At 46.7% G+C, this 23,478-nt stretch overlaps 2 protein-coding genes and 1 pseudogene across 2 annotated transcripts in view; 2 read left to right on the top strand and 1 right to left on the bottom strand.

The window, feature by feature from the left end:
• On the top strand, positions 1–23,157 carry LOC129702530 (GTP-binding protein 1-like). Its single transcript, XM_055644276.1, has 9 exons — positions 1–208; positions 5,328–5,439; positions 6,705–6,885; positions 8,379–8,727; positions 12,956–13,079; positions 15,166–15,280; positions 17,488–17,632; positions 18,322–18,504; positions 23,021–23,157. Exons 1-9 carry the CDS (start codon positions 77–79, stop codon positions 23,057–23,059), a joined length of 1,380 nt encoding a protein of 459 aa, XP_055500251.1. The 5' UTR covers positions 1–76; the 3' UTR covers positions 23,060–23,157.
• LOC129703119 (U2 spliceosomal RNA) lies at positions 19,841–20,007 on the bottom strand (annotated as a pseudogene).
• The window catches only part of hgd (homogentisate 1,2-dioxygenase), a 33,250-nt gene continuing 32,809 nt past the window's right edge, over positions 23,038–23,478 (top strand). The window contains exon 1 of the mRNA XM_055644277.1: positions 23,038–23,176. Within this exon, the coding sequence (XP_055500252.1) occupies positions 23,162–23,176 (15 nt within the window). The 5' untranslated portion in view covers positions 23,038–23,161. The remainder of the gene's footprint in view (positions 23,177–23,478) is intronic.

Below are 23,478 nucleotides of genomic sequence, written 5' to 3'. Positions count from 1 at the left end.
GGCGGAGGGAATAAACCTTTAAGGAGAGTTGGCGGCTCCGGCTCCGCCTCTCCTCCTCCTGAGAGGCCTCGGATCAATGGCGGCGCCGGCTGCGGCTGCCGAGGCCCGGCCCGGCGCCGGGGAGCTGCCCAGCATCTTCGCACCCGAGCAGGACGGCGAGCTGGACGAGGATGTCAACGGGGAGCTGGAGCCCGACCTGGCGTCCAAGGCAAGGGAGAGGGAGAGAGAGAGCTGAGAGGACGGGCTGGTCACTGGGCCAGAGGGGCTCCTACACTACACTCACCACGGCCAAACCTTCGTGCAACGTAGAAGATAAGATACACACAAAATGCTGGAGCAACTCAGCGGGACAGGCAGCATCTCTGGAGAGAAGGAAATGGGTCGATGCCCTTCTTCGTGCAGGCCTCACAGCCAGTAAACTCAAACACCTAAGATAGAGCCCAAAAAAGCTGGTGTTATTCAACAATCATTCTGACTGAAGAAGGGTCCCGACACGAAAAGTCGCCTATTCCTTTTCTCCAATGATGCTGTCTGATCCGCTGAGTTTCTCCAGGTGTTTGCGTCTATCTTCGGTGTAAACCAGCACCTGCTGTTCTTTCCTGCACAAAACTCTGAATCGCCCAGCTGCACACTGGTCCCTCTACTCATTCGGAGCCGCCAAACATGTCACAGGCATTGTCAGCAGCACACACTGCTATGTTGCCCTTCAGATCTCAAAGCCAACTACGAGATGCTGGAGTAACTCAGCGGCACAGGCACACTGACCCCTTCTCCATTCCTTCTCTCCAGGGATGCTGCCTGTCCCGCTGAGTTACTTCAGCATTTTGAGTCTATCTTCGATGCAAGCCAGCTTCTGCAGTTACCTCCTACACATGATGACTTATCTGCCTAGACACAGCTTCTTCCTCCTTATCTTTCTGTCCTTGGAGTTGCAACTTGGAGCGCTTGGATGTAGAGTATAGAAGTTCTGGGTGCTACATCTTAGCATAGCGTTAGTACTTGTGGTGAATGGGACAGATAAAGACTGAGTGTAATAAAAAGGAACTGCTGATGTGGGTTTAGACTAAAGATGGATGCAATGTGTAGGAAGTATCTGCAGATGCTGGTTTACACGGAAGATTGACACAAAAAGCTGGTGTAACTCAATGAGATGGGTAGCATCTCTGGAGGGAAGGACTGGGTGACGTTTCAGGTCAAGACCCTTCTTCAGAGCGTCAGCGTCTGCAGAAGGGTCTCAACCTGAAACGTCACCCATTCCTTCTCTCCAAAGATAAACACAACTGAGTGGTCGGCACACAACAAAAAGTTTTTCACTGTACCTCCGAACGTGTGACAATGCTAAACTAAACTAAAAGCTGGAGTAACTCGGAGGATCAGGCAGCATCTGTGGAGAAAAAGATTAAGCATATAGAGTTACTATAGTATTGAGTTGCTGGAACGACACGAAGTATTGGAGGAACTCAGCAAATCGGGCAGCACCGTGGGAGGAAATGGTCAGATGCTATTTTGAATTTAGATGCGTTCTTCAGACTCTCGCTTTAGTCAAAGTTTTGTCATGCCATGATATTGTGCAGACTGTTTTCTTCCTGAGAATTCAGAACATTGTTAAAATGGTGATCTATTAATGAGTACTGTGGTCAGCGGGGTAAAGTCTTTTCTGTTTGTTATGGGGTTTAGGACTATGGTATAGTCTCTTGAAGGGTATGGCTTGTTTTTAAGGTGCAAATTAAGAATTACTTGTACATGTGAAAGTGTGGCAGAAATTTGGCATGTCTACTTCTAGGATTGATATGTATTAATTTTAATAGTAAATGAAAGTGCTGAGTGAGTTGCGTTCATTATCTATACGGCACGGATTTAATGGGCTGAAAAGGCCTCTGCTAGTGCCAGCTCGGGAATTTCCCTTGTTAATTAACCTGTTCACAGGTTAATTATCCTATCAACATGCACACCTTGGGATCTGGGAGGAAACTTGCACACCTGATTGGGGGGGGGGGGGGGGGGTCAAAAAGAATTATCTCATTCATTGAAGGAATAGAATATGCAAAGTCAGTGTGGACACAAGTATATATCAAGATTGATCCTGGGAGGATGGTACTACAAGGTGGCAGCTACTGGGTCTAATGCTGTGTTGCCTCTTTTGAATTGTTTAAAGATGCAGTATGGAAGCGGGGCTTTCAGCCCACCAAGTCCGAGCAGACCTGCGATCACCCTATACACTAGCACTATCCTACACACTAGGGACAATTTACAATTTTACTGAAGCCCATGAACTATCAAACCTGCATGTCATTGGAGTGTGGGAGGAAACCGGAGCACCCAGAGAAAACCCACATGGAGAACGTACAAACTCCGTACACCCATAGTCTGGATGAAAGGCGGGTCTGTGGCGCTGTCAGACAGCAAGCCTACCACTGTGCCGGGTGTTTCCCAGTGACTGGGTAAGAACGTTGATGTTGGTTCACTTGATCTGGAAGATTTTGCAGTTAACCCAGGTGATCTCTCTTGCAATTGTGAGGTGGCTGCCGTTTTTATGCTCATATTTCCTTCAGACATAAGAGATTGTGTGGCCAGGAGAGTCGGCTTTCAGATCAACAATCCTACCAAGCCTGGTATCAAATCATCTTGGCCTCTTATGTTTCAATCAGATCACCTCATTCTTCTAACTCCAGTGAATATAGGCCCAATCCTCTTGGTCTGTTCTCACAAGACAACAGTTAATAATAATAATAAATGTTATTTATGGGTGCCTTTCAAGAGTCTCAAGGACAGATAGGGTAGACGGTCAGAACCTTTTTTCTGGGATGGAAATGTCAAAAGCCAGAAGGCACAGCTTTAATATAGAAACAAGGAACTGCAGATGCTGGTTTACAAAAAAAGACAGTGCTGGAGTAACTGCATCCCCGGTCCTGGTACCACCCTCAAATCCCTTTCTAGCTTGACAACATCTTTCCTATAATATGATGACCCAAACTCTATTAAGCAATGAATCATGGAGCCTTTAGAATCTTTGGGTAGCAATAACAAAAATAAACTTAAAGCTATTAAGAACCTCTAGTTTTGAAAATCCTGTGAGAGAAAAAAGGTTTGTTATTGCAAGTCTAAAATTCTCCAATTGTTTTTCTAACTCAATTTTCTATAACACAAGATTTCAAAAAAATATTGATGGCATTATAACAAAACTGCCTGCACTTGTTTTGGATGCAGTGCAGAAAAGTAATGGGTTGTAGGACATATGCAGCACAGGAACTGGCCCTTCTGCGTCGAACATGATGCCAAGATAAACTAATCTCTGCCTGCATAGCATCTATATCCCTCCTTTCTCTCCACATTCATGTGCAAATCCAAAAGGTCTATTAAATCCCACTCTCATTTCTCTCCACTTCATCCCACGGCAGTGTTCCAGGCACTCACCACCCTCTGTGTAAAAAAAAAAAAAAAGCAAACCTGACCCATACATTATCTTTCAACTTTGCCTCTCTCGCCTTAAAGCTGTGCCTGAGGGGTCCCGACAGAAAACGTCAACCTATCCATGTCTGAAGGGACTGCTTCCACACTGTATGATTCTAAAGCATCATTGCAAATATATCAATGGAAACAATTTCTTGTCAATTTCATTATCCATGTGGTAAAACAGACAGTATTCTTAAGAGACACTGGTTCTGATTACTCTGGAGAGGTTACACAACATAACATTTCCCCCTAAACAGATTTTTATTTGGAAGATGGCTTTTTTCTGCTTGTCAATTTCCAAAGTAACTTTCAAATAGTTCTCAAGTTCCTGATCGAAAACTTGTTTTAACCAATTCCGCCCATGTCATGCAAATCGTTTTCCTTAATTCATCCATCACAATATATACAATTCGCAGTGTGGAAATTACATGCATTTTCTTCCTTTGGCGAAGGAGATCAAAACTGTTGCAGTAAACCAGTGAAATCTGCAAGGTCTCTAAAGTTCTGGTAAGGCAACTGTAGCGTTTAATAAAAATAACTGCAGATGCTGGTTTATACCAAAGATGGACACAGTGCTGGAGTAACTCAGCGGGTTGGGCAGCATCTCAGGGGAACATGAATAGATGATGACTGAAGAAGGTTCCCGACCCGAAACGTCACCTATCATGTTTTCCGTAGATGCTGCCTGACCCATTGAGTTACTCCAGCATTTGTTGTCTGTTGGATTAAGGGTAAAGTATTAAAATTCCAACTCTTTAATTGTATGCAAAAGATAGAAACAAAAATGATGACAGTAACTGGTATTACAGGAAAACCAGCAGATACAATAACCACAAACAAAATGTAGAGTGATGAAACATAGGCAGGTAGACAAAAATGCTGGGAGAAACTCAGTGGGTGAGGCAGCATCTATGAAGCGAAGGAAATGGGCAACGTTTTGGGAAACGTTTCGAGAAACAAAAAGACAATGATTTAAGACTGGATATAATTAAGGAAGTGCAGATGGTTGTGCAAAGTGAAGTTGAAAGTGATAATGTTTAACCCAAGCTTGAGGAAAGATATTGGCTTTAAAATCATTGTGCCTTGTCATTGTGGTGTTTCACACCCTGGGCATTGGTTTATGCAGTCATTGTAGTGTATACAAACCTGATATCCTATTATTGATGAAACAAGAGTCGCATATCCACATTGTTTAATCTCTTTATTTTTTAAATGATGGGTTAACAAGTCGGACTTAATCCTTTATTTGAAAGATCAACTGACGTATATTTCTAGGACTTTCCACTTTTGTCTCTGATTTCTAGTAATTGCAGGTTTGCGGTACTTTTGTTTACTTCATTCATATTTAGATACGTTTAACATTCCATGCAGCAAAGTGAAGTCTCCCTTGAATAATTAACTGTTGCTAGATTCACTTTAGAAGAAGCTGTAAACACCTGTTAGCGTTGTAGTTTAATTAAAAAATGTTTTAGAGATATAGTGTAGGGAAGGGCCTTTCGGCTCCAAGTCTGCACTGACCAACAATCGCCCCGTACACTTGTTCTGTCCTACACTCTAAGGGCAATTTACAGAGGTCTGTTAACCCACAAACCTGCACACCTTTGGAGTGTGGGAGGAAACTTGAGCACCCAGAGAAAACTCGTGCTGTCACACAGAATGTGTAAACTCTGTACAGACAACACCTGTAGTCAGGATCGAACCCATGGCTCTGGCGCTATAAGGCCGCTTCTCTGCTGTGCCGCTATGCCACCCTAACTATTCAGGCCATGGTCGATACTGGAGCACTATATCTTTAAATTAGGTGAGAATGCTTCTCTTTCGACTGACTAATCAATTTATTTGGGTAATTGTGCTGTAACTTTGTTTTCATCTAGTTTGCGTTGGTGAGCCCAAGTTCGGAGCAGTACGACTGCTTGTTGAAGCAGCTGAGAGAGCGAATGGATGAGGGTTGTGGGGAAACTATCTATGTGATCGGCCAAGGCTCAGGTAAAGTTTAAACATACTTTTACTGATTAAGTTGTATGATTCCTATGTATTTTATCTACAGAATCTACAGAAATCAAATAACCTACAAACCTGCACGTCTTTGGAATATGGGAGGAAACCGGAGCACTCGGAGAAAACCCATGCTGCCAAAGGGCGAATGTGCAAACTCTGTACAGACAGCACCCGTAGTCGGGATCGAACCTGGGTCTCTGGCGCTGTAAGGCGCAACTCTACCGCTGTGCCACTGTACCTAAGCAGAATTGGCAACTCTGTATTCCGAGGTGCAGAATTTTCAGGGGGGGGTGGGGTAAAAGGAATTGTTAGCCAAGAACCTCCTGCCCCATCAGCATTGTTGATCAAGGAATGTATTACTTCAATATTTAAGGAGGATATCTAAGAAGTCTCCTTAGAGGAGGCCATAACAGGTTAGGAATAAAAAGGATGTTGAAACTTTTAGGGAGTATTATAAACCACCTAACAGTTAACAAGAGATGGATAAACATATGCAGGCAGATAGCAGAAAGAGGTGATAAAATGAGTTTATGGTACAAGAGGATTTCCGTTTCTCAATTATAATTCGGATTGCCTAACTGTCGGTAGACCAAGTTCTGCTCTCTCTTCCCCCTCCTATTTAACATTCCCTTAGCTAGGAGTACACCACAGTGTGCAGTGTGACTGGGTCCATTTTTAAAGTTCCTGTAAATTGTTTTTGTTTCCAGAAGGAAAATGAATGAACAGTGCAGTAAGGCCTGCTCCATTTATAAGTTTGTTAGTTTAGTTCAGAGATACAGTGCAGAAACGGGCCCTTCAGCCCACCGAGTCCGTGCTGATCAGCGGTCCCCGCACATTAACACGATCCTACACACACTAGGGACAATTTACACTTGCACCAAGCCGATTAAACTACATACCTGTACATCTTTGGAATGTGGGAGGAAACCGAAGATCTTGGATTTATAAAAAACCACACGATCATGGAGAGAATGTACAAACTCCGTACTTGGTCGGGATCGAACCCGGGTCTCCAGCGCTGTAAGGCAGCAACTCTGCCACTGCGCCACCATGAACCCCCATAATTCAGAGGAGCAGAATCAGTTCATTTGGCCATCATGTCTACTCCACCGTCCATTCATGGCTGATCTATCTTTCCCGCTTAACCCCATTCTCCTGCCTTCTCCCCATATCCAGTTGACTCCTTTACTAATCAAGAATCTATCAATCTCCACCTTGAAAATTCCCAATAAATTCCCGGGCTCTTGTTCCAGATGGCAAGAAATACGGACTGAACGATGACGACATAGAGGCATCTGTGGCGACCGTCAAGAGTCTGTCGGAGCAGATCTACTCTGACCTGATCCTTCTCCGTGAGCGGCAGGAGGCAGGCGGGAAGGTGGCCGACTACTTGGTTCGCAAACGAGTTGGGGAGAATGACTTTCTGGAGGTCAGGTAAGGAAAAGCAAAACAATTTAGTTTTAATACATAATAAAGTTATCATTTATATTGGACATTATAAAAATATTCGGGTCAAATTACACCTGTGGAAAATTGGAGTAAATCAACAATATTGTTTGGGATGTAGGATAATTTGCTGCCTGTGTTTCTTTCTCACTCCTGTTTTCCTGGAAATGTTGGAATACTTGTGTGGAACAGTTCATTTTTACTGCTGACTTCTGCAGGCTTGTTATTATTGGCTCGGAATAGTTTAGGTTGGAGAAACAGCGTGGGGGAAAAAGGGCCCTTTGGCCCACTGAGTCCGTGCTGACCAACGATCACCCGTACATTAGTTCTGTCCTACGTACTCGGGCCAATTTACAGAAGCCAATTAACCTAAAAAACCTGCACGTCTTTGGGATGTGGGAGGACACTGAGCACCCAGAGAAAACTCATGCAGTCATAGGGTGAACGTACAGACTCCGTATAGACAGCACCTGACGTCGGGATCGAACCTGGGTCTCCGTTGCTGTGAAGCAGCAACTCTACCGCTGCGCCACTGTGCTGCCAGAATCTAATCCTGACCAAGGTTATGCCTCCCAATGCAGCAAGTGAAAATCAAGTATTTGCAGAAAGTTAAAATGAATTAACTGATTTTAGAGGGATAAAAAACTGAGATTCCTACTGGAATGCGATAAGAAAAAGATACTTGCGCATTTCTATTGCATTTTGTGCATCCCAAAGCATTTTATAGCCAGTGAGGTAGTTTTAAAACTTTGTAGGAAATGTAGCAATCTCTAGGAAAATGATCAATCCCGTACTTGTGGTGCTTTGGGTGAAGGATAAATATTGGCCGGTACATCCATTCCCATAGCTGACATCCGAGGCCGACTTTGCGGGCTGGTGTCTAGGTGCCTGGGCGGACCATTCCAGTACCGTCGGACGACTCTCGGAGCCTATGGCATCTGCTCCAGCTAAACGGATAATCCAGAACGGCTCTGGAACCGAGGGTGCTGGAAAACGATGGTGGGCCTGTATAGTTTTTATCCGAAGATGCACACGAAAAGCTGGAGTAACTCGGCTGGACAGGCATCATCTCTGGAGAGAAGGAAAGGGTGATGTTTCGGGTCGACACCCTTCTTCAGGCTGTAGAAGGGTCTCGGCCTGAAGAAGGGTCTTGTTAACTCGGCTGGACAGGCAGCATCTCTGGAGAGAAGGAATGGGCGACTTTTCAGGTCGAGACCCTTCTTCAGGCTGAAGCAGGGTCTCTTCCCGAAAAGTCACCCTTTGCTTCTCTCCAGAAATGCTGCCTGTCCCGCTGAGTTTCTCCAGCTTTTTGTGTCTACCTTCGGTTTAAACCAACATCTGCAGTTCCTTCCTGCGCATTGAATAGTCTTTTCACTGACTGAATAGCACGCTACCTTGGTACATGTGGTGATAATGAACTAAGCTAAATCTTGTGGCCTGCAGTCATCAGAGTTCATTTCTCCTCCTCCTCCTCCCCCCAGGGTAGCAGTGGTTGGGAATGTGGACGCTGGGAAGAGCACACTGTTGGGCGTCCTGACGCACGGCGAGCTCGACAACGGGCGGGGATTTGCACGGCAGAAGCTTTTCCGGCACAAGCACGAGGTGGAATCTGGGCGGACAAGCAGCGTCGGCAATGACATTCTGGGCTTTGACAGTACTGGCGATGTGGTGAACAAGCCCGACAACCACGGAGGGGGGCTGGACTGGACAAAGATCTGTGAGAAATCCACCAAAGTCATCACCTTCATTGATCTCGCCGGACATGAAAAGTACCTGAAGACGACTGTGTTTGGAATGACTGGGCACTTGCCGGACTTCTGCATGCTGATGGTAAGAGTGTTGAACCAGACTAGTTTAGTTGAGATACAGCATGGAAATAGGCCCCTCGGTCCACCGAGTCTGCACCAACCAGCTATCCCCGCGCACTAACACTATCCTACACACACGAGAGACAGTTCACATTTGTACCAAGCCAATTAACCTACATACCTGTATGTCATTGGAGTGTGGGAGGAAACTGAAGACCTCGGAGAAAACCTGCGCAGGTTATGGGGAGAACGTGCAAACTCCGTACAGGCAGCAACCGTAGTGAGGATCGAACCCGGGTATCTGCCGCTATAAGGCAGCAACTCCACTGCTGAATCATGGTTAGCTACAAGATTAGTGTTTGACAGCCCTGGGCTTGTTTAGAAGGATGAGGGAGGAGCCTCATTGAAATTTATGAATAGTGAAAGGCCTGGATAGAATGAATGTGGAGAGCATGTTTCTACTAGTGGGAGTCTAGGACCAGAGAGCACAGCTTCAGAATAAAAGGGCGTACCTTTAGAAAGGAGATGAGGAGGAATTTCTTTAGCCCGAGTGTGGTGAATCTGTGGAACTCATTGCCACAGACAGCTGTGGAGGCCAAGTCATTGTGTATTGTTAAGGTGGAGATTGATCGATTCATGATTAGTATGGGTGTCAAGGGTTATGGGTAGAAGGCAGGAGTATGTGGTTGAGAGAGAAAGATAGATCAGCCATGTTTGAATGGCAGAGTAGACTCGATGGACCAAATGGCCTAATTCTGGTAATATTGACTGACCCTTATGGCAATATTGACTGACCCCCTCATGAATCTTTGCACATCCCCAATCCCTTCTACTCGTCACTTTAATTTCACGTTTCATTTATTTTCTTGTGTTTTATGACTATTGGCAGACCAATTTCCCTCCTGGGCAACTTGGCCATATTAAGTCTTTTCCACATCTACCCAAGGGAGGGTCATTGTTATCCCACTTTCTCATTTGGGGGCAATTTTGCAGATGCCAATTAACAGGTTTGTAGGATAATTGGCTTGGTAAAAATTGTAAATTGTCCCTAGGATAGTGTTAGTGTCTGGGGATCGCTGATCGAAAGGGACTTGATGGGCCGAAGGGCCTGTTTCCGCCCTGTATCTCTAAACTAAAACGTATGCTATATCTATTTCTATATCTTTGATAGAGATGTACAAAATTAAGCAGTTAGTTTTTCCCCGATGGCAGTATCACATTCCATGCTACAAAACATTTAGTAAATAAAAGCTTGTAGTTTTGTTGTGGGAACTCCCTGATAATTACAAGACTTCATATTTACACAAAATGTAAAAAGGGTGTCACGTTAGCGCAGCGGTGGAGTTGCTGCCTTTCAGCACCGGAGACCCGGGTTCAATCCTGACCATGGGTGCTGTCTGTACGGAGTTTGTATGTTCACCCTGTGGTTGTTGACCGAGATCTTCGGTTTTCTCCAACACTCCAAAGATGTACAGGGTTAATTGGCTTCTGTAAATTGTCCCCATTGTGTTGGATAGTGCGAATGTGTACGGGATGATCGCTGGTCAGTGCGGGCTCAGTGAGCCAAAAGACCGGTTTCCACACTGTTTGTCTAAAGGTGTGGACTAATGGCCTCCCTTTATAGCTATTTAAAAAAAAAAAAAAAAAAATCTGATTTGTATCCTGTTGCTAGTAAATAGGTTTTTGGCAATCGATTATACTGAGGTAGGATTTCTGCAAGCAGACATGCACAGGGAACTGTGATGTAAACATGCCTGAGGTAAACATGGAGGTCACTTATTATCGGGGAGTCTCGGAGGCAACATGAGCTTTAACATGGCTTTGACTCTAGTTTCTAATGTTGAGACTAGTACTGTTCGAACCACTGAAAAGTGCACAAAGAAAATAAGCCATAGAGTCTGTGACACGTCGCTGTACCGACTCTCGCTTAAAACAAGTGGCAGTTGAGTACATAAAATGTGTAGTCCCTAATGAGCAAAATTCAGTTACAACACAATAGCAACCCCTCTCTTTGCCAAATGTAATAGATTCTTGGAGTGTAACTTGACAGAGTGCATGATTTGTGGGGCATCGATGTCTACTTTGAGATCTAGATGTGATTGTTTAGTGTCGAGCCCTGGTCAAATTTGTAGGAATGAAAGCTGTGACCAGTACCCAGATGCTTGGATTAATGGGCAGATAAGAGTTCAATTCCCACGATGACAGCTGGAGATTTAAATTTGTTTAGCTTTGGGATACAGCGCAGAAACGGTCCCTTTGGCCCACCGAGTCTGCACCGACCAACGATCCCCTCACACGTGCACTATCCTGCACACTAGGGCAGGGGTGGGCAACCTTGTTCTGCATAGGGGCTGGGACGCATGTCTGTGAGCGGATGGCGGGCCACATCTATCACATGTACACATGGATCCCGCCCTGGTTGGCAGGCATCAAATCACGTGTTCACAGAAGGTGGACAAAAATGCTGGAGAAACTCAGTGGGTGAGGCAGCCTCGTGCAATCCTTGCATGTCTCACTTGCTGAATTTCTCCAGCATTTTTTTTGTCTACCGTCGATTTTTCCAGCATCTGCAGTTCTTTCTTAAACGTGTTCACAGAAGGTGCACGGTCGTGTGGTACAGCCAGAGCTTGGGGTGCCTGGCTGCTGCTCGGCGGGCTGGATGATTATGGGGAGAAAAAATCCACCCGGATGATTTCGGGTTGCGGGCCGCATTCAGCCCGGAGGCCGTAGGTTGCCAACCCCTGCACTATACAATTTTTACCAAAGCTAATTAATCTACAAACCTGAACGTCTTTGAATTTTGGGGGGGAAACTGGAGAAAACCTGGAGAAAACTGACGTGGTCACAGGACAAACTCCGTACAGACAGGATTGAACCCGAGTCTCTGGCGCTGTGAGGCAGCAACTCTACCGCTGCACCACTGTACCGTCCTAACTAGACTACCTATGACAGCAAACCCTCTGTTCTTGCTGCTGAGCCGTCCATTAAAAGTTCAGTAAGCCCCTTTGGGCAGTTAGCAAAGCGCAATAAACATTGGCCTTCCCAGCAATGTCTGTTCTCTGACAAAATGCAGAATGGGGAAAATAAAGTGGCCACTTTCAGAAAGAACTAACTCTCTTACTCTTCACTAAGTGCCGACTGCTCTGGGTGGACTGAGGATCAGGAGTGGTAGCCTTTGAAGTCAATGTCAAAGAAGGGTAAATGGATAGTCTTTAATTTGGCAGAGTTAACTTGGCCAACTGAACCAGCCACTGTGCAGAATATAGCCATTGGAAGCAGAAAAGATTAAACATAATATCTCAAGTCGCGAGCTCTAGAACTGTGGAGAGCAGGTGCAGAGGCTTGAGTGGTAGGAACGGAGCTTCCAATGATATGGTGCCAACCATGAGTTGTATCTAAGATATACACAAAATGCTGGAGTAATTCAGCAGGGCAGGCAGCATCTCTGGATAGAAGGAATGGGTGATGTTTTGGGTCGAGACCCTTTGCACTGGTAATCGGGAGAGGGAGGCAGAGATATGGAAGGGCAAGGTTTGAAAAGGGGAGATCAAAGGGGATGAAGATCAAGGAGAATGTATAGATCCTTGTTAGCTGAGGTGAAGGTGACAACGAAGCATACAATCAGTAAAATTTAATTGGGGCAGCGTAACTAGTTGGAGAACTAGGATGGGGAGGGGGATGGAGAGAGGGAAAGCAAGTGTTACTTGAAGTTAAGAGAATTCAATGTTCATACCGCTGGGGTGTAAGCATCTTCTTCTTTCGTGTGGCGTGCACAGCCTAAAGTTGTTGGACAACTTGTTCTATTTGATCTTCCGTTTGTGCACGTCGAGTTGATTGCATTAGTCGAAACAGGGCGGACCACGTGAAGGTTGCAATCTTCCACCCCAGTTGTGAGCTGCCCAAGTGAAATATGAAATGCTGTTTCTCCAATTTGAGTTAGGCCTCACTCTGACAATGGAGGAGGCCCAGGGCAGAAAGGTCAGTATGGGAGGGGGAGTTGAAGTGCTGAGCAGGATTGAAAGATCGGGTAGGTTTAGGCGGACTGAGCGGAGGTGTTCAGCAAAACAATCGCCGAGCCTGCGCTTGGTCTCACTGATATACAGGAGTCCACACCTGGAACAGTGAACACAGTAGATGAGGTTGGAGGAGGTGCAAGTGAACCTCCGCCTCGCCTGAAAGGACTGCCGCGGTCCTTGGACGGAGTCGAGGGGGGAGGAATCATTCTCATGTTGAATATTATTTTATTAAAGGTTGGCAGCAATGCCGGAATAGTGGGGATGACGAAAGAGCATCTGGGGCTGGCACTGGCCCTCAACGTTCCTGTCTTTGTTGTGGTGACCAAGATCGACATGTGCCCATCCAACATCTTGCAGGGTAAGTGGGAACATTCTGGGTCTCTATTTTATGTAAACCAGCGAGGGTTGTCCTTGCTGTGGTAGAGACACCATGAGCACCACTTTAACCACCTCTTGCTCAACAGCTCAATGGTTTCTTTATTATCACGTGTACCAAGGTATAGTGAAGTACTTTTGCATTCTGCTCCTCGAGATTATCACCACACATAAGCACAACTCCCCTCCCACCCCGCCCCTCTGGTGCAGAACAGCCCTCTGAGCCTATATGCAGTAGATTACATTGTGGCACCATATTACAGTCCCAGCTACAGTCCCGCAAACTCTTGTCCTCCTTGCTTGGCCCTCTTCAGCCCTTGTTCCCTGGGGAACGCCTCCGCAGTTGCCCTTGAAGGCACAAAAGGTAAGACCTCCTCTCCCCCTCCCCACCGGTTCTTCTTACTGGGCCCTTTGTCCAACGCCTGTCACCGTCTTCCTCCTTTCCGGGCAGGTTCCCGGCTCCGTGGCGGGCGGGCCAGGCCTGCTGTTGGAATATGGCCACAACATGCCGGCCTTCACCTCTCTAGGCACGGTTTGCTGGTATTCCTTCTGCCAACCTAAATGGGGGGGGGGGGACTTTGAAATAATATTGATGTTAACTTTTAGTTCAGTTTGGAGACACGGCACAGAAACAGGCCCTTTGTCCCACCGAGTCAACACCGACCTGTGATCCCCTGCACTCTAACACTAACACACACTACGGACAATTTATAAATTCTCCAAGCCATTTAGCCTACAAATTTTGTACGTCTTTGGAGTGTGGGAGAAAACCGTAGATCCCGGCATAAACCCATGCAGGTTCACAGGGAGAACGTACTAATTCCGTACGTCAGGATCAAACCCGGGTCACTGGCACAGTGAGGCAGCAACTCTACCTCTGAGCCAGTGACCCGGGCAGATGATTTATCTTGCCATTCTTTGGGAATTGCCTGTAAACCCGACTGAGGTTGTATGAAGCTGTTTATTACAGACAGAGTTGCTGTCTGACCACTTTTTTGCCTTGTATTTGGAAAAGGTTGGTCATGTTTACTAGACATATCCATGTTCTGAAGCAGATGCAGAAGTGACATTGTTTAATCGTAAATATTTCGGCTGCACCTTAACACCTGACAGGTGTGACTCGGCTTTGGTGTGAAAATGTATATAGAACTACAGCTGCTCCTCGAGCTACGATGGGGTTACGTTCCGATAAACCCATCGTAAATCGAAAATATCCTAAGTTGGAAATGCACTTAATACAATTTGATCACGTGGCTGGAAGTGAGCTGCGTCTCGCTGTTGTTGTCTAGCGTTTGCACCCTCGTAAAGTCGAGATGTCGCAAGTCGGAGCATCGTAAATCAGGGATCATCTTTGTTTCTACTACAAACAGCCTCCATTTCCCATTCCATGAGCTCTTGGGTTAAACACATTGCAAACGACACATCTACCTTATTTCCAGAGCTTCCTCCATCAGTGTTGGGGATAATGTGTCCTGTGCCAACTGTTGGAACACTGTGTACTGCCTGGACATTGCTGATGGGTTTAATTCCTGTGGTAATACAGTATGCTGCCTGTGTACTGCTCGTGAAGAAGGGTTCCGATCTGAAACGTCACCTATCCTTTCTCTCCAGAGATGCCGCCTGACCCACTGAGGTACTCCCAACACTTTGTGTCTACCTTCAGTATAAACCAGCATCTGCAGATAGACACACAAAGCTGGAGTAACTCCGATATTTATCTTTACGCCGCAAATCTTGCAGAACCAAATGTCCATTTGTCCAAAGCTTCGACGAACTTCAGGAATTTGTTGGTAAGGAGTGCCACATACACATGCACTGTTCCGTGTAGTTTATTAGTATGAAACCGGAAGGCAGACACAAAAAGCTGGTGTAACTCGGCAGGTCAGACCGCATCTCTGGAGAAAAGCAATAGGTGACGTTTCAGGTCTATACCCTTCTTCAGACTCGGATTGGGGGGGGGGGGGGATGGGGAAACAAGAGATCTATCTCTCATCTGCAGTTCCTTCCTCCACAATTTGAATGTAAAAAAACTGAAAGGTTGTGTTCTGTCCCTCTTTATTATCGACTAGAAACACTGAAGTTGCTGCAGCGGCTGCTGAAGTCTCCAGGCTGCAGGAAGATCCCTGTCCTGGTTCAGAATAAGGACGACGTGATAGTAACGGCATCAAACTTCAGCTCCGAGAGGTAACTGCTCTGGTTTAACTTGTGTGCCTTTCACTTAGTTCAGTTCAGTTTAGTTTATTCACCTGTGTACCGAGGTACAGTGAAACAAAATGTTGTTGTATGCTAACCAGCCAGCAGAAAGGCAATACATGGTTGCAATCGAGCCATTTGCAGTGTATAGATGCATGATTTAACAAGTTGCCCACCCTTTTAATTTCTTCGGCGCAGTAACTCTTGCCGGCATATGGTCCAATGACCCAATGACCCATGGCCCATGGATATGGTGGCTCAGTGATTGCTACCTCACAGTGCCAGAGACCGCGTGTTCGATCCTGACTATAATGTCTGTACGGGGTTCGTATGTTCTCCTCGTGGCCTGTGTGGGTTTTTCTCCGGCTGCTTCGATTTCCTCCCACACAAGACCTAGAGGTTTGTAGGTTAATTGGCTTAGTGTAATTGTAAATTGTCCCCAGTGTGTGCAGGATAATGCCAGTGTGCGGGTGGTCGCTGTACGGCACGGCCAACGTGGCCCAAAGGCTTGTTTCCGCACTGTATCTCTAAACATAAGCGAGTTGCTCGGTCAACTGACCATTGTTGACCAGCTCGAGCCTTGCCCTGTTGCCTACGAGGTTGGGGTTCTCCAATTGATGCACCACAAGGGGGTTGTTTGACCTGTCAATGTCTCGGACTTATTCCTGGGATGGCAGGACTTTCATATGAAGAAAGACTGGATAGACTCGGCTTGTACTCGCTAGAATTTAGAAGATTGAGGGTGGGATCTTATAGAAACTTACAAAATTCTTAGGGGGTTGGACAGGCTAGATGCAGAAAGATTGTTCCCGATGTTGGGGAAGTCCAGAACAAGGGGGTCACAGCTTAAGGATAAAGGGGAAATCCGTTAGGACCGAGATGAGAAGAACTTTTTTCACACAGTGCGTGGTGAATCTCTGGAACTCTCTGCCACAGAAGGTAGTTGAGGCCAGTTCATTGGCTATATTTAAGAGGGAGTTAGATGTGGCCCGTGGCTAAATGTATTGGGGGGGGGGGGGGTATGGAGAGAAGGCAGGTACAGGATACTGAGTTGGATGATCAGCCATGATCATATTGAATGGCGGTGCAGGCTCGAAGGGCTGAATGGCCTACTCCTGCACCTATTTTCTATGTTTCTATGAGCAGTCTCAATCAATCATACCTCCCTTTTTTTAGTTGAAGAAGGGTTTCGGCCCGAAACGTTGCCTATTTCCTTCACTCCATAGATGCTGCTGCACCCGCTGAGTTTCTCCAGCTTTTTTGTGTAACCATACCTCCCTTTTTCTTGGGTAATGTTCTCTTTTCACTAATTCATGTGATCCTGATGTTTAATCTACATTCACTCTGCCAGGGAGTACTTCTGCTTAAATGAGGAGAGCTTCTCCAAGTGTACTACAAGAAGCTTTAGGGTTTTAAAGAGTTTGAGCTCACAAGAGAAGTGTGCAACGCTACTGCCATGTTACAATAGACAATAGGTGCAAGAGTAGGCCATTTGGCCCTTCGAACCAGCACTGCCATTCAATGTGATCATGGCTGATCATCCCCTTGACGACAAGAAGTGCGTAACTGGCGCGGGATACTTTGTACCTTTGTCAGCGCCCTTTATGTGGCAAGGCTTTGCATACCTTGTGTATGCAAAACACAGAATGAATAAGTTTATTGGCCAAGTAATCACATACGAGGAATTTGCCTTGGTGCTCTGCCCGCAAGTGACAACATGACGTACAGTGACAGTTAGGAATGACACATAAAATATTAAACATTAATAATAAAACATGATCGATTAAGAATTTCACTGTGACTTGTCACATGGGACAATAAAGTATTCATTCATTGATTCGTAATGGTGGTCAGAGATATTATTGCTGACAAAGCTTCACGAGTAACTTCCTCGCCCAGCTCTCAGTCTTGATTCGTATGCCTGCCTCTTGTTTTAGTCTTTGAGGCTGTCGGAGAGCGAGGAAGGCCCCCGAGAACGAAGGGGGATCCTGGAGAGAGGGGGAGGTGGCTAGGAATTACTGGTGAACTTGTGTACTGCCTGGGTGAGGTCTGCTGCATGGTTTACCGTGTTGTATGCAAAAACAAAGCATTTCTCTGCAGCTAGATACATGTGACAATAAACTATTGTTGAATGCATTGAATCGCCTGTAACTGAGCCTGATCTTTCTCTACCCACCCCCCCACCCCCCCCCCTCAAGGATGTGCCCGATTTTCCAGATCTCCAATGTGACTGGAGAGAACCTGGAGCTCCTGAAGATGTTCCTGAATCTGTTGTCGCCACGGACTAGCTTCAAAGAGGACGAACCAGCAGAGTTTCAAATTGATGACACCTACTCTGTCCCTGTGAGACCCTTTACTGCTGGGTAGAGGATGGGGGCGGGGGGGGGGGGGGGGGGGGGGAATGATGCAAGCAATCGTGTAAAATTCCTTACCAGTCCTCCATGATCAAATTGTGTTGCATCACTTTCAGCTCAGTAAAAATATCTCCCCTCGTGTCACAAGTTGTTGAATTGGTCAATAATTAAGGGGAGGAATTACCGAAAGGAAATATTTTGGGATGGGTGACCCCCCCAAAGGAACATACTTCATCAAAGATTGTGGGAAGTTAAAGTTAAAATGATCCACTGCTTGCTATGGAATAGTGTTATGGTTCTTGACACTCTGGACATTATGCAAGCCCAGCCAGCCAAAATTATGGCTGCAGAAGGATAAAAGTGAACCGCAGTGAGTCGTGCCTTGTTTTTCTGTACAATGTACTCCTGAACTAGGCTCTGTAAAATGGCTGCTTAGCTGAAACCATTGAATCCTGTATTACACGGGGAACACTCTTGACTTTGCAACAGTTATACACACCTTAATTTGTCTCTTGGCTAAATATTGTCAAGTGAATTCTAACTCTAGCTGGACTCATGAAAGTATGCACAGATATTGCTGGTCTTTGTAGGGAGAGTGTATGTTCGTTGACCAGGTTTAGCCGCTGCTTGGCATTAAATTGTAATCCCCGCAATGCTCCCGTTTGATTGTGTTTCCAGGGTGTTGGAACAGTGGTATCTGGAACAACACTACGAGGTCTGATTCGATTGAATGACATTTTGCTGCTAGGACCCGACCCACTGGGGAACTTCATCCCCATCGCAGTGAAGTCCATCCACAGAAAACGGATGCCGGTCCGTGAGGTGCGAGGTGGCCAGACGGCGTCCTTTGCTCTGAAGAAGGTACTTGCTCTTTGCTTCACCCGGTTGGCAGTTTCGCCCATGATGAATAAACTCCCAAGGCACGCTTGCCCTAATACACAATCTGATTGAATGAGGGTGGCGGGTCGGTAGAGTTGCTGCCTCACAACGCCAGAGACCTGGGTTTGATCCTGACTACGGATGCTGCCTGTACGGAGTTTGTACTATGTTCTCCCTGTGACCTGCGTGGGTTTTTTCCGGGTGCTCCGGTTTCCTCCCACACGTACAGGTTTGTAGGCTAATTGGCTTTGGTAAGTTGTAATATTGTCCCTAGTGTGTAGGCTAGTGTTGCTGATCAGCTTGGATTCCGCATGTTTCCGCGCTGTATCTCTAAAGTTGCAGTGCCAGAGACACGGGTTCGATCCTAACTAACTGTATGGAGTTTGTACTTCTCCCTGGGACCCAGTGGTTTTTCTCCAGGCGCTCTGGTTTCCTCCCACATTCCAAAGACATGTAGGTTTGTAGGTTAATTGGCCTCTGTAAATTGTCCCTAGTGTGTAGGATAGAGCTAATGTATGGGTGATCACTGGTCGGTGTGGATTTGTTTGGCCAAAGGGCCTGTTTCCATGCTTTATCTCTGAACTCAAATCTAAACTAAAGCTAGAAGAGTCCAGAACCAGGGGCCACAGTTTCAGAATAAGAGGTAAGCCATTTAGACCGGAGATGAGGATACACTCTTTCACACGGAGTTGTGAGTCTGGAATTCTCTGCCTCAAGAGGGCGGTGGAGGCTGGTTCTCTGGATGCTTTCAAGAGAGCTAGATAGGGCTCTTAAAGATGGCAGAACTGACCCACAGTGCTCCCCTCTGATGGGGTAGAAGCACTGTGCAGCCCTCAAAAAGGTACTGCTGTGGGTTTATCACGTTGGAGCAAGGCTCCATACACCGCTTCTTCCCGCTCTAGCCCTCTCGGGCGCTGGTTGCCGGCGGTTTATGCAAAGTCGGACCCTCTGAGTCCACTACCTTGTCTAGCCTTACCGCTCGGCCGCATGGATCTGACCCGTGCGGGGCCGACATCGGGCACAGCTGATCCCACTACGGATGATCCAAGTGCCGCTGGCTGCTGCTGGCTGCCCGCTGTTCCACGGTCCTCCTTCTCCAGTATTGTCCTTCCTTCCGTGGAGTGGATATGGCCGGTGTGGAGGATAACTGGCACAGTTGCTTCCATCTATTCCTTTAAACCCGGCACCAACGCTCTCAGCGCTCCTGGCTGCTCCTTTATCTTAGACCCCTGGGACCCAGCCCCGTACTGACGGTACTGGTCCCTTCCGGTCGTTGCAGCCGGTCAACCCCACTGTAATGCCCTCAATTCTGGGCACTCCTACTTATATGGTCCTTAGCTAAGGGACATATAAGACATTAAAACTGATGATAACAGCTACTATAGATTTTATTAATATATGGTCCCTAGATAAGGGACGTATCAGATATTAAACTGATAAGAACAGATACTACACTTAATCTTAGCCAAAAAGCCTAGAAGCGATCATTGTAACTAAAAAACCCCGCTGGGACCGACCCTGGTACTCACATACTGGTCCCTTGTAGTAGAGTGTAGCCAGTCAACTGCAAAGTCCTTTGCTGCTGAGAAATGAGTTTTCTCACCATGCTGGAGCGAAGTTGGGCACAGGTGTTTTCCTCCTCCGGGAATCGATGTGCCCATGCTGCTCCTGCCGCTGCCAGTGCCCCTGCAGCTGTCAGTGCTCCTGCAGCTGCCGGCTGCCACTGCTGCTGCCGCTGCCGCTGCCAGTGCTCGTGCAGCTGTCAGTACTCCTGCAGCTGCCGGTACTCCTGCAGCTGCCGGCTGCTACTGCTGCTGCCGCTGCTGCTGCCGACTGCCGCTGCTGCTGCTGCTGCCACTCCTCCGCGGTTCTCCCGCCGGCCTTCTGCAGCTTACATGGACCCGGTCCATGTCTGCACCTAGAAGGTAAGTGGAAGGAAACGCAGGGTCTCTTACCTGCTGTTCCCGACTTTCCTTCTCCCGCTGGTGACCGTCGTTCCCTCCGTTGCGGGTTCGAGCCGCTCGGACCGACCCCGGTATCCACGGGCCTGGTCCTTCGCGGCAGTTCCGCAGCCGGTAAAACCCGGCTGTTCCTATCCCGGTGCCTACCTTTTGGAGAAGGTTTTCGTCCCCAACATCCCGTTCCGACTCCATAAGTGCCGCTGCACTCGCTGAGTGTTTCGAGCCCCGGTACCGCTGGTCCGTGCTGTCTGTCCCGCAGCCTCTGCGCTGGCTGCTAGCGACTGGTCCCAAGCCAGTCTCGCTTGAGACTGGCAAACGGACCTCTTTACTTTGCTTCCCGCCCGGCCGAGAGGTGAATTTTGCCGGTGCGGGAGCAAAGTCGGGCACAGGTTGTTCTCCTCCAGGGAAACTCGTGCTGTTGCTGCTGCCGGCTGCTCGCCCTCCACGGGTCTCCCCGCCAGCTTTCCGCAGCCACCTAAAAGTAAGTAGTAAAAAAGGGAAACGCATAGTCTCTTACCTGCTGTTCCCGACTTTCAAATTCTCCCGCTTGGGGAACGCCGTTCCCCCTGTGTGACTCGTTGCAATGCGTGTAGCGATATGACACGCATGCGTGGAAGCGGGGTTCTTCACGAAGTCACTCACGTGACTCCGAAGTAAAATCTGTATGGGTAGAACTGCAAAATAGCCAAGGGCAGAAAACGCTTGTTAGAGTTCAATACAGACCACCAAACAGTAGTGGCGATGTTGGGAATTGCATCAAACAGGAAATTATGGATGCATGTAGCAATGGTACAGCAGTAATCATGGGTGAATTTAATCTACATGAAGATTCAGAATGGGAGGGGGAGTTGAAGTGCTGGGCAACCGGGAGATCAGGTGGTTATTGCGAACCAAGCGGAGATATAAGGACACAGTGTACACATTGAACAGCACTGGAGCAAGGACGCTGCCCTGAGGTTGGCCATTCTCTTGTTTCCTCCATCTGCTGCGTTTATCATTTAGCTCAACATGGAAGCGTCTGTTTTCCAGTAGCTGTTGAATCAGTTTGGTCAAATCCTCTGTCATGCCAGGGAGCTTGTTGAGAAGCAGCCCATGGTTCATAGTGTCGTAGGCAGCTGTCAGATCAACAAAGACGATGTCAGTTGGTTCATTCCTCTCAAAGCCGTCCTCAATGTGCTGAGTTAGATTGAGCACTTGGCTGGGATACAATCTCCCAGGCTGGAAGCCAGCTTGCTCTGGTATAAGGTGTTGTTCTGTGATAGGGCCTAGCCTGCTCAAGATGAGGCGCTCAAAGAGCTAGAAGAGATGGCATAGTAGGGAGAAGCTTTTTTGCTCTTTAGGGTCTTTCCTTGGCTTAAGGATAGCGATCACACGAATTTTCCGCCATACATTAGGTAGCTGGGAGAGGGTTACACAATTGTTGAACAGCAAGAGGAGCCACTCTCGTGTAATCTGCCCAAAATGTTTGATCTGTTCTGTGCGAATGTCATCATGGCGCTGCCTTGGCGTTCTTGAGAGAATGGATTGGTGTCTGGAGTTCCTTGCTGTTAAAGTACCAGGTCGACTCTCTATCACCCTGATGCCAGAGGCTCCTTTAGTGGGGATTCTCGTGTGGTGGTTTGCCGTTCAGAAGCAGCTGGTGAGCAACCTGATCTGTTGTAACATTAAAGTGCAGCGTTGCCTTCTTGGGGTTGGTGTTCAGCTTCTTGATGGGTTGCCCAAGCTCCCTTCCTGTTGTGTGTCATATCAACACTCTCAATTACAAACATAGAAATTAGGTGCAGGAGTAGGCCATTCGGCCCTTCGAGCCTGCACCGCCATTCAATATGATCATGGCTGATCATCCAACTCAGTATCCCGTACCTGCCTTCTCTCCATACCCTCTGATCCCCTTAGCCACAAGGGCCACATCTAACTCCCTCTTAAATATAGCCAATTAACTGGCCTCAACTACTCTCTGTGGCAGAGAGTTCCAGAGATTCACCACTCTCTGTGTGAAAAAAGTTCTTCTCATCTCGGTTTTAAAGGATTTCCCCCTTATCCTTAAGCTGTGACCCCTTGTCCTGGACTTCCCCAACATTGGGAACAATCTTCCTGCATCTAGCCTGTCCAACCCCTTAAGAATTTTAGTTCATTCCAGGATTTCCTTCGTTCCTCTGATATTGCTACCACGAGCGTCTCCCGTTTTCATAGTTTCCTCTGAGAAGGGATCTTCCTCGTACAGTTTTGAGTATTCCGCGTACAATGAGGCACTGTCAGCTGAGATTCCAGGTATACAGTACTCCGTATATCCGCGTGGAATATACTAACTAACTATCCATGTTCTTCAGAGATGCTGCCTGACCTGCTGAGTTACTCCAGCACCCCTGTGTCAGTTTCTAAATGTTTCTCTATTCTATTTCCAGTCTGGTCATGTTTTTCCCACATTTAATTTTTATTTATTAGTTACGTGATGCATTTCATGCCTCCAGTTATCTTGCGTTTCAACCTTCTCATTCTGTTTACTCTTGCACCTTATTTATTTTACCTGTTGCAAGAGTTTTGGAGCATGCCTATTGCAAACCCGGCAAGTATAAAGTCAACTTACCGACAGCAGGAAGGTTCAGTCGTTCAGAGCCACTGCTCGGTTGAAATTTGGACTTCTCCAGATTACTGAAACACAAATCAACTGGACAAAAATGGAACCGCTCAAGGTAAGAATAATGCATTTATCTATGATAGACCTAAGTAAGTTTAATTTATCACGTCATCTATCTTTTGCATTATTATTATTTTAATACAGTTGTATTAATATAGTCCACTGATATTTAATGATAAGATCTTTGAGTTACTTTGCGGTAAACTAACCTTCATTCAAAACATGCTGCATCTTGAATGTATTAATTAGGGTATCTATAATTACAAGTGATCAATTTTTAATGATAATCCTTGAAATTTTACAGTGTTTTTGTTTTCACACATTGTTACTAATGTCAGGGAATTGGTAATGCTTTCA

This window comes from Leucoraja erinacea, chromosome 13 (genome assembly GCF_028641065.1).
Source record: "Leucoraja erinacea ecotype New England chromosome 13, Leri_hhj_1, whole genome shotgun sequence".
Classification (NCBI taxonomy): Eukaryota; Metazoa; Chordata; class Chondrichthyes; order Rajiformes; family Rajidae; genus Leucoraja; species Leucoraja erinaceus.
Note: the sequence above shows the minus strand (reverse complement) of the source record. Positions and strands in the feature narration are given on the sequence as shown.

What these genes read in the sequence shown, in the direction of transcription:
- LOC129702530 (XM_055644276.1), top strand. Translation starts at nt 77, where the DNA reads ATGGCGGCGCCGGCTGCGGCTGCCGAGGCCCGGCCCGGCGCCGGGGAG. An exon ending in TGTGATCGGCCAAGGCTCAG is followed by an intron (nt 5,440 to 6,704) that starts GTAAAGTTTAAA and finishes CTCTTGTTCCAG; the next exon opens with ATGGCAAGAAATACGGACTG. An exon ending in AATGACTTTCTGGAGGTCAG is followed by an intron (nt 6,886 to 8,378) that starts GTAAGGAAAAGC and finishes TCCTCCCCCCAG; the next exon opens with GGTAGCAGTGGTTGGGAATG.